This window comes from Solanum tuberosum, unplaced genomic scaffold (assembly GCF_000226075.1).
Source record: "Solanum tuberosum cultivar DM 1-3 516 R44 unplaced genomic scaffold, SolTub_3.0 scf00021, whole genome shotgun sequence".
In the NCBI taxonomy this organism is placed as follows: Eukaryota; Viridiplantae; Streptophyta; class Magnoliopsida; order Solanales; family Solanaceae; genus Solanum; species Solanum tuberosum.
Window position 1 is genome coordinate 2,384,658 of NW_006238947.1, and position 11,681 is coordinate 2,396,338.

At 33.1% G+C, this 11,681-nt stretch overlaps 1 protein-coding gene across 1 annotated transcript in view; it reads left to right on the forward strand.

Moving 5' to 3' along the window:
• LOC107059491 (uncharacterized) overlaps positions 1-8,492 on the forward strand; it is a 43,856-nt gene extending 35,364 nt beyond the window's left edge. Inside the window, exons 4-9 of the mRNA XM_015306051.1 lie at positions 3,271-3,888; positions 5,116-5,244; positions 5,695-5,758; positions 6,542-6,698; positions 7,111-7,201; positions 8,331-8,492. Of these exons, the coding sequence (XP_015161537.1) occupies positions 3,271-3,888; positions 5,116-5,244; positions 5,695-5,758; positions 6,542-6,698; positions 7,111-7,201; positions 8,331-8,492 (1,221 nt within the window). The remainder of the gene's footprint in view (positions 1-3,270; positions 3,889-5,115; positions 5,245-5,694; positions 5,759-6,541; positions 6,699-7,110; positions 7,202-8,330) is intronic.
• Positions 8,493-11,681: the final 3,189 nt, after the last annotated feature.

The following is an 11,681-nucleotide window of genomic DNA, read 5'->3' on the forward strand; positions in this document are numbered from 1 at the left end:
AAAAATAATTAATTTTCTTAATTTATTAAAATAAAAAATTAAAATATTTTTTATTATTATAAGAGTCAAATTAAAGATAACATTTACCATTTACTTTATTAATTATAATTAGTGGATATGAATTGATTTTCGAGAAAACTCTCAGCCAATAAGAGGATAACATTTTCCTTGATTCTTCTCATTTTTTATCCTTTCTACCATCTCTTCTCATTATACGTTACGTTAGCTCATTTTTACTTGTCATATTTGAATTTATATATTCATTAAAAAAATAATTTATAAGTTAAATAATTAATACTAAACAAATAATATAATTTTTTTAAAAAAAATTATTCTTAATATATGAAAATTGACAACAAAAATAAAAAATTTCGTTTTTAAATAATGGACAAGTAAAAGACGGATGAAGTATGTACTCCCTCCGACCCTTTTGACTTTTGAAATTTTGACTTGACACACCTCATAAGAAAATAATGATTGGTATAACGAGTTTATCATTTTACTCTTATTAATTGATAAAGTTTTAAACATATTTACTTTTTATATTAATTTAATGTTAATAAATTAAAGATATAATAGGAGAAAAAGAATTTTTTCTTGATTCGTCAAATATATTTGATAAATAAATAGAAACGGAGAAATATCTATGAAATTTTATGCCAAAATGGAACAGGGAAAAACGGAAGTGGACCAAAGCCCACATCCTATGATACCTATGGCAAATAGAAAAGTGAGGTTCATCATACTCTTCAATGACAGGGCATGATTTGTAATTAAGTAAAAAAGATTGGACTTTTCTTAAAGCTCTTGCTGGGTATAAAAAACAAAGCAAGAAATACAATTTTTTGAAGCAAGTTTATCTTGCAAAATCTTTTGTAGGACTTTAATAACATTTATGGCAAATAGTGTAATTTTTACTATGAAGTAGGTTTAAGTTAGCAAATTCAAAAAGTATAGTTACAAAAACGTGAATAATTGCATAATATAACAATAAAACATAAAAAAGTCAAAATAATTCCACTCTTATCAAGACAAGCTAACTAATGGAAAAAATAAACAGCAACAAAAAAGGAGAGAATACAATTAATCATTCTCTGATTCGATCCATATGCATGATCTTGGTCGAACTAAGTGGAAAATATTTGGACTTGAATAAGGTTTAAGGCCAAAGTAATCGAAAGAATAATATTTGCGATTGACCAAACAATAGAAAACACCTTTGTTGTTGTTGTGAAACATTGGAAAATATATCTTGTTTTCTAGGCCAGGTGCAACACATGTTTTCAAGCATGATCCTCCAGAGCTCACAAACAATGTTTTATTATCGTCTAAACTTGTTATTATTTCCCTCTCCAACACTTTTCCATTCATTTTGTACTTCCAAACCTCTACTACATCCCCTTCATGGTGAGATAGAAAAACAGCTAACATTCCTTCATTGTCGACATCTTCTACCGTGTAAACTTGTCGGATTGACTTTTGTTTTCGACTCCTAAAGTAGCTCCCATAAAATTCCCAACTAGGAATTGAGTTTTCGTTGATGGTTAGTATTCCCAAATTTCCTTTATCTCCAAGTACGTAGATAGTATTGTTGTTGAAAAATATGGGGTTATTACATCCGGTTGAACTAAAATATAGGTTATAGTCATCGTCATAGTCATCGTAGAAGTTATAATATGTCCATGTATTGTCTCCAACCTTGATGATGTATACTATTGGGGGATTACCAATATACTGAAAACCAACAACAAAGCAAGCAGATGACAATGAGTCGGGAGGGCATGAAAAAGTCCAAGAAGAGAAAGAATTCTCATTCTGTTGTTGTAGATCAGGGAGTTCAATTATGTCATTACTAATAGGATTGAAAAAAAACATGCCGCGGTTACCCTGACTCATGAGTAACCAATTAGCTTTTGAACTTCGAATTCGGGAACCCCTTAATTTCAAGATTGGGATAGACGTAGTCGTCACAACATTGTACACGGGATGAAAGAATTCTACAATTCCGGTATTTCCACGCAAGGTGATCAAACAAGGCGATTTTTCTGGTTGACAAGGACGAGGTGGAGGTATCATGGGTGCGTAGCGCCATCTTTTACAAACTGCACGAAAAATAAAGTATTCTCCAGCAACCAGACGTGATGATATTAATCCTACTATGTCCGATGGAATACAAGACCACAATGCATCGTCCATTGTCTGTCGGTGAGAAAAAAAATTAGTTTGTGAAAGTTATAGACTTGTCATTACCCTATTTATTTAAATTAGAACAAGAATTGCGTTAGTTCTGTTCTTATTCAAATAAAAGTTGTCCTTTTCTTTAACGTATTTGAACTAATTCAAATAGAAATATAATAGGCAATGTTTTTTATTTATGGAAAAGGAAGGAAATTTTTTTTATTTGTCCAAGATTTATTCTAATTTATTTTCCTTGTGGTATTTGAACTCATTAATCATTATTTAATATAAAGTTAGATTCTTTAACCACATATTATTACAATTATCGTTGTCAGTACCTCGAAAACAAAACAGAGTTTTGCCATGGGTAAAAAACTTCCTTAGGTTTTTTTTTCTTCTGTCTTACAGATACAAATTTGAAATGGAAATTAATTTTCTCTAAAAGGTCTAATTATTTGTGTTTCTATTTTTCGCAGAGATGAAGTTGGAAGAATACAACAAAAAAAAGAATATGGAATCTGCTCAACCTCCGTATTCTGCACAACATCCTTGGCTTGTTATTTGTTTTGGAGGGGAACTAGAAAATCAGACTTTTTTCAGTGTATCAGAAGATCGATATTATATAAGACGTATTCCTGAACTTAAAGATAAATTTATACGTGCTTATGCTGATGAGTGGCTCTTGTTAGAAAGTATTTATTCTAGTGATTGTTATCTTTGGAATCTTATTTCAAACGATAAAATTCAGCTACCGCCACTTCCTACTGAGTGCGAAATAATGATGTGCCTCTTGTCTGCACCACCCCATGATCCTGAATGTCAAATTCTCTTTCTAATTAAAGAGACTGAGAATGTGGATGAGGACGAGGATGAAAACGACGAGGATGTGGATCTGCATGATGAGAATGATGTGGATGATGAGAATGATGATGAGAACGATGAGGATGATGAGAATGATGATGAGAACGACGAGGATGTGAATCCGCCTACTCTTTACTTTTGCAAGCCAGGTTATAATGAAGCATTGTGTTACAAAGCATTAATTCTAATGATTGTTACCTTTGGAATCTTATTTCAAACGAAAAAATTCAACTCCCACCACTTCCTGCTAAGTGCGACATATTAAACTGCCTCTTGTCTGCACCACCTCATGATCCCGAATGTCAAGTTATCTTCCAAATTGAGACTACTCTGGATGATGATGACACTAATGAGGATGAGGATGAGCATGAGAATGACAACTCTGATGAGCATGAGAATGACAACTCTGATGAGAACTCAGATGGGGATGAGAACTCTGATGCGGATGGGGATGCAGACTCTATTAATGAGGATGAAAACGATGATGACGATGAGGATGAGAATGAGAATTTGCTTACTTTTTACTTCTGCAAACCAGGTTATAATGAAGAATTTCATAAACAAGATGTCCAATCAATTATTGGAGATTGGCGTCTTGGAATCTGGACCGTTTTCAAGAGAAAATTTTATATATTAATCGGGATGCAAAATATTCTAACTTGTTTGGATATAGATAATGATTCAGGAAGAATAACAGCTACACCAATGGATAACGAATCTCCAGATCTGTTGAAATCATATCATCCTTTTTATAAGGATTACCTCATTCAATCCTCTTCTAACGATATGTTGTTATATATTCACTTGATTGGTAACGGAAGAGAGTTTGAAATGCCATACCACTTTCAAGTATTTCAATTTGATTTTATAAGAGGAAGATGGATAAAAGCGGAAAGCATTGGAGAAATAGCAATTTTTATAAGTTTCCCTTTGAAGACGGGCACAGCTTGTTCGACAAAAGACACAAATCTTAACAAAGAGTGCATCTACTTCACCTACGGTCGTCATCTCTACATCTACAACTGGATAACACATAGCATATAATTATCCCTCCCTTGCCCACCTGTTAGCAAGACAAAGGATCACCACATGCACTAGGTTTAACATTAAATTAGTAAATGTTTAATTAGCATTTTGTTTGTATACAATAAATGTTTAGTGCTATTTGATATGGTTTTCGTTGATTTGCATCAGGTTAACTTTCTATGATTATTTTCTCTCTTCTTATTCATTATTTCTCGTTTTTGCCTTTGTAAATTATTTCTTACTGAAAAATATACATAAACTGGTCATTATTTCTTTCACAAACTAACTAATTAAACAACTTTTAACTTCATGATTAATTTGTATTCTGAAACCCTCTTTTAAACGTACAATATATAAGAAAGTTAACACGTAACCTAACTCACTAAATTGTTATTTTCCTCATTTAGGTTTTCATTCTTTCTTTTATTTTAGTGTTTTATTTTCCTTGTACCAACATCTTGAGAAAATATTGGAAAACTTTCTTAAATGCATAGCAAACATAACCTCATATGAAAAAAAGTTAACTGTTCACCTAACTCAATATCAAAAGATAGCTCATGTGTAGTCACAAGTGATCAAACAAGGCGATTTTTCCTGTTGACAAGGACTAAGAGGAGATGTCACAAGTGGGTAGCTCTAGCTTTTACAAATGACAAGGAAAATAAAGTATTCAACAGTAATAAGACATTATGAATGATTAAGACATAATGTTCCTGAGTCATAACTAATTTCAATACTAACTAATAAAGGGTAAAATTAGAAGAACATTCTAAAAATAGACTTGAAGATTGAACATTTAAGTTAATTTGAAAAATAAAAAATGTCTCAAACAATTTAATTAATTTGAAATGAAGAGAGTACTGAGTTCAGACCTCTATATTTAAATATTTTTTTTAAAAAATATAACACTACTATATATAATCTAAAGAGGGAAACATGTATTCACGTGAACCTAAGCCAGCTAGCTTCACCATCATGGTGGACCTTTTGATTAAAATAGAAATGGTATATTATTTGACAGAGAAGTATTTATTTTTTATATTTATATAGTGGAGCAACACCATTAGGATCCTGGTTGCTACGGACTGTCACTTGGGCTATATGGAGAAGGATGAAGTACGTAGGCATGATTCATTTCAGGCATTTGAAGAGATATGTTCAATCGCGGAGAAAAAACAGGCAAAAATGATTTCTCTTCTCTACTTGGTTTGGCAAATTGCTTTTATCTATTGGCGGAGTTAACATCTCACTCCCTTGTCATTTGTTGGAATCTAGTGAATACTTGAGAGGATTTGTTTCTTCCCATGAGTTGCTGTTCCAGAGAAACATGAAAGCATGCAAGTCAGACCAGTAGGATAACTTGGAACGGCAGGTGCTTTCATGATTTTGTCTCTTCATCTTTCCCAATTCCCATACTCGAGATTTTATTTTATTTTTAGAATGGTAACTTGAGTATTAAAGAAAAAAGGCACTAGGATAGTGCCAAAACCATAAATACAGAGTCAGAGAGAAAGGACAGCAGATCCTAATGCTTTTCAATTCCATTTTTTCATTGTATTGTTCCCCTTGTGATATTCAAAGTATTTTGGTGGCATGAGTGAAGCCCACTTTGTGCTTTTTCAAGGGCAGGTGAGATCGTGTTGGTTGTTTCTGATTGCAATGATGAGTGGTGGAGATAAGATGGGGGCATGCTGTAATAAGCTTAGTTGCGCGGACTCTTCAATTTTGATGCCGCACCCTTCTCGGATTCTTCAAAAATACATTACTTTTGGCAAATCCGACACACACCCGTTGACATTTTTGAAGAGTCCGAGCAACATAGGTAATAAGTGATTGTTTATAGAGGTCGAGGCGTTCAGTGGCGGATCCATAAATTTTATTTCATGGGTGCTCAATTATTTTTAGTTTGAGAATTGCTATATATAGTGGGTGCTTAGTTAATACATTTGAATGAATTATTAAATATTACAAACAAATATTAGTGGTTATTGGAAAAGGCCATGGGTGCTTAAGCACCTATAATCCATAACATACATCCGCCACTGGAGGCGTTGGATGGTGGCTAAAATTGGCTGTGGTTAAGTGACAGTTGTGGGAAACAAGCGACTGTGATCTATCGTTGAGAATAGTTTCCAGGAGCAGTATGAGGCAAGCGATGGTGGTTGGAGGAAGTAGGAGAAAATGTCGTGTCCTTGAAAGACCTAAAAACCATTGCATGTTCTGGTGTATTGTCTTTCCTAGTTGGAGAATGTTTGCCTTAAGTTTAGACAACTAAAGACATGAATTTTTGGAAAACGGTTTTCTAAAAACTAACCTGCGTCTTGACTCTTGCCTGTAGATTATGTTATATTGTACATAGATTAGTGTTTGTGTCTACATTGAATAATAGTTTATCTCTATATTCAAATTTCATTTGTCAGTTATTATGTACACATGTATTCGTATCACTTATATTGATTTTACTTTGGCGCTCCAGGTGACTTTGTGCTTCTTGGTGGTGATCTGTTTCATGAGAATAAGCCATCCAGGGCAACACTGGTGAAAGCCATTGAAATTCTTCGCCGCTATTGTCTCAATGATCAACCGGTGCAATTCCAAGTTGTTAGTGACCAGACAGTGAACTTTGCTAACCTGTAATAACCATTTATCTGAACTCTGCTAACTTGTTATCGCTATTCTTCCTGTATTGTCAATTTGTCATGCTTTACCTCTTTTTCTTCATTTCTTTTTGTTATTTTCATTGATAAGTATGAAAACTACTTATATGCTTTGTTGTGGAAAAGTAATTGAAGCTTTTGAAACAATAATCTTATGCTCGACTTGCTCTATGTTCTATCAGGGGATTTTCCTGTTAAGTAGTTTATCTCAAATTCTTCTTTTTTCCTTTGCTCCCCCTTTTCTATGCTCTATCTGAAGATTTTCCTGCAAAGTTATCTGAAGTTGTGATTACATTTAATTCTCCCCTTTAAGTTACTTTACGTTTACTTCTTTGTTAGCATAATATTTCTCTTCTTCTCTTTTTAATCTTTTGTGGGTCTTATTTAGATTTGGTCATGTAAATTATGAAGATCCTCACTTTAATGTGGGGTTGCCTGTTTTCAGCATTTATGGCAATCACGATGATCCAGCTGGTGTGGTATGAACCCATGAAAGTTTATTTTACTTTTTCTTTTCATGGAACAGCAGGATGGACTATTTGTGATCATACCTTTGCCTGTTGGTGTGCAATGTTATCTTCTTAAAAATTAATTATGAAATAGCAAATCAACTTTGCTCCGAAGATGGCTTGTAGTTATTCATCCTCCTTTGCAGGGAATTAATGTATAGCTGAAAAGCTAGATGCTAATTTTGTTAAAATACTAATGAGAATGTACAAAAAACAACAAGAAACAATAACTACAGAAAAATAATTTGTTTTTTTCGTCTAAGAATGCTATCTGTTCGTGCATTTAAGGTGGACAATATTGGGCTTCAGCTACTCCTGTTGCAGAAAATGAAGTTGTTGAAATGTTAAGATGGAAATAACTGGGGTCCTTGAAAGTTACTCACGAGTTGCTTATGTGTAATAATTCATCACTGTGAATGGCGAACCTTATTCTTTTCAATCTCTAATTTCATATAGGTGCTTTAGATTTTACAAGTTTTCTCTCAGACGAATTTGGGTTTTGCCCCCTAGGGTGTGGTTTGGATGCTTGCTATAACTCCGCCTCGCATATTAATTGTGCGAGAACAAGTATGCCTCAATTCCAAACAAGTTGGGGATTGCTTTATCAATCCTGACTGGCCATGTTTTACCCTTTTTCTAGTTCATAATTGAATGTCATTAGGTTGTGTCATTATGAAAATTGTTAAGGCTTAAAAGAAAATCTTTAATTGGATATGGAGAAGTGATGGTAAGTGCAAGGAAGTGTCAAAGTGAGCCTGCATGACTTTGTCTTATAGAATATTCATTGAAGATCCTTGTTTAGGAATGGAATAAAAAGGGAAGATGGATATCCGATTTTGCAGGGAAGGTTTAGTATTGATTATTTTAAGACCCAACTTGTCTGCGTCTTTGTTCTAATGAACTCAAACAACTCTTACTTTGTTGTTTCCAGATAAAGCTAATGTTTAGGTGGACACCAGCGTTATTTCTGGACTAGCATTTAGAAATTATTCTTATGGATCAGCTATCCAGAAAACTTAATCGGAAAAGTTGAATACCAACTTACCATTTTCTTTCTTACGTGCTGATCTGGAGTTACTATTGTCCACCTATGTTACAGGACAACCTATCTGCAGTTGACATCCTTTCGGCATGCAATCTTGTCAACTATTTTGGTAAAATGGATCTCGGTGGTTCTGGTGTTGGACAGATCGCTCTGCACCCTATTCTTATCAGGAAGGTCTGCTTGTGGATATCTTCAATAAGAGGCTTCTGTGTTTGAAGCATGGATTTATATCTCACTACATGTTTTGCAGGGTTTACCATCAGTTGCTCTTTATGGTCTTGGGAATATCAGAGATGAACGGTTGAATAGAATGTTTCAAGTATTAATTCTCCTTCTTTTTCAGATCTGTCTGGCTGCTTGACAAGAACAGATTTTAATTGTGTTTCTTTTGGTACTTGAAGACACCACATGCTGTGCAATGGATGCGACCTGAGGCTCGGGAAGGGTGTCAAGTATCAGACTGGTTCAACATTTTGGTACTTCACCAAAATAGGTTGGTTTAGACTTTAGATAGTGATGATAATAGTTGAAGATCTCTTAACTTAACCTATTTAAGATCTGTGCTAAGATTTAGGTATGGGTTTTCACATTACTCAGCCAGGTTCATCTGTTGCGACATCACTGATTGAGGGTGAATCAAAACAAAAACATGTACTTCTATTAGAAATTAAGGTTGTACTTCACGAATTCCATCTTTAACTCTTTTTCCTGTGCTATTCATGCTTTTATATTTGAGTAATAGTTTTTTTGTCTTTGTTGGGATGTGAACCCTGGTCTCCAAGGCTTGTACCCCCACACTTCATGGAGCACTAGGACAAACCCTTGGTTGCATGGTGGGGACATATACTTTCAACTCAACGACAACATAACCAGTGTGATCTCGTAAGTGTGGTTAGCCTTTTTTCAATTGGGGAAAGATAGGTTGTTCACTATCTTAAAAGGGGAGATAGTGCAGTCCAGGTCAACACATGTAAAGATGGCTTTCAAGTCTGGCCCTTAAGGTCCATTCATGATTGATCACTACACAGGTCAGAGTGACACGAAAATTTGCACACGAAAATGTGTTGAATGTATATGAGACATAAAACAGCTGCATTTTGAACACATTAGAAGCTTCAATGCTGGTACTACAAAACATCATATGGAAGATCAAATGACCACAGTAATGAGGCTAGGGAGAAATATATCAAATTATTCCTTACACATATATCTAAAAACTTATTTCTTTGACTATAGTATTCAATTTTATCTCAGCACGTAGACTACTGATATGATGATCTTGTGAGTAGTTTGAAAAAGAGAAATACAAAAATAGAGAAAACATAACAAATAATTGGAAAACCATTACATAACATTTAGAAAACAAGGAATAGTAATAATTGCTAAATAATGCGATAACTAAAGCATACAAAACAATGTAATTTGGACATTTACATCTTTTTTTCAAATATATTTACATCTTTTTTTCTTGTCTGCCGGCGGTTTGATTTTATGTGTTATCAGTTCCATTTATAGATTTTCGGTTTTTTAATGTGTTTAACTAATAATCAAATCAATAAAATATTTTTTGTAGATTTTGGTTAGGTTCAGTTTCTGATTTAACCAATTAAAAACTGCTAATAAAATAAATATATGATGTTTTCAACAATTTGACACGAATCACGATAGGATTATAATGTACATAACTTTACATAATGTATAATAATAACTAGTAAGGCACTGATATTAATATTTAATATATATTTAGGAGAAAAATAATAAATTATTACGGTCTTTATGGGGTATTGAGTATATAGAAAAAAATCCAAGCCAAACTGATCATTCGATAATTTTTTCATATAAAATTATTAAAAGCCAAATTGATACAATATTCCAGGACATATACGACTTCTTTAATTAAGCTGTCAATCTTATTTTATTTTGGCAAAAATATTGTATATATGATCCAAATTAAAGCAATTTTTGGTCCCCTTTGTATCTCATTAGAATTTAGAATTTATCCCATCGATTTTATAAATTATGCTAAATAATATATTTTATTTATAGAATTAAGTAAGTGTAAAGATGAAAAATATTTGATACTAAACAAATCAAACTAATAACTTAACAAATTAAATTGAATATCATATTAATATTTCAATATATTCCAATGGTAGCAGAAAGTAAAGAAAGCAAAGATGGTTTAGGGAATAGGTAAGAAGTTAGATTGAACTTTTAAACTTCACTTTTTTTTTTACCGTTGAGTGAAGGTGAGGTGAAAATAATACTAATAAACCTTTAACCAAAAATAATTAATTATATACAAATAAACGGGTCTTAAACTCCACTTTAAAAAAATATACTCCTATTTTTATCTAAAAAATGACTTAATTTAATTTAACAATTTCTTTTTGTTTGCTACCAGTGTCTAAAGCCAGCATTAGAGCCCCAATTAAATTTGGATCGCGCTATGTAAAACCTATTTGGTGCGGCGTTTTCAATATGATTTTCTCTATGCCCTAGACTCGAATTTGAGATCTCTAGTTAGTGAAATAGTCCCATTACTGCACCACAAGTCCACAACCCATATTGGTAAAATATATTTTTAAAAAAGGAGATGCGAGGTAACTTAACAAAATTTAAAACAATAAAGAAAACATTTTTAATTTTATGATATTAAATTAAATTTATGACTTATGTCAAACTAGTTTAAAAAGTCTGTGCAAGTACTGATTCAATATATATTACGTTATTTATTTTAATTTACATGGCAAAGCTGAAATAAAGAAAGTCTACTGAATTTCTATGTGATTTTTAAATACTTTAAGATGTTTATTCTTATACTTTATAATACTTTTAATGTAATTTTAAAAAATATATCACTTCTCTTTGGAGGAACCAACTAGTTGAGGGAGCTACTTGGGAAGCCGAAGAGGACATGAAGAAGAGATATCCCCATCTCTTTGAATCCGGAGGAAATGCAGATTAAGGTATTAAATTCCTTCTTAGTGCTCCTTGAATTATATTGAGCATGTTATTGTTGTTGTTGTTTGCATGGTTGATTATAGAGTGTTTGAATTGATGTTACACTCTTAGCACTGTAAAAGTAACCTCATTCGAGGACGAATGTTCCCAAGGGGGAGATATTGTAACATCCGACAATTTGAAATAGCTAAGAAGAGGCTTAGAATTTGAAATTTTTCATTTTTGGAAAGGATTTGAAAAATCTGGAAAATTGGCTAAGTGTGGAAATCAGTGGTTTTTGGCCAACTTTGAGCAGTCATAACTTCCAGCTCAGGATGAGTTAGGAGTAGTTCCAGTTATGGTTGTGAAGCTTGTGGAATGATCTTTCCAACGCCGCCGAGTTTGCTCAATTCCGAGTTCGTATGAGCGAGTTATGGCCCTTTGAAAGTTGGGCAGTTGACA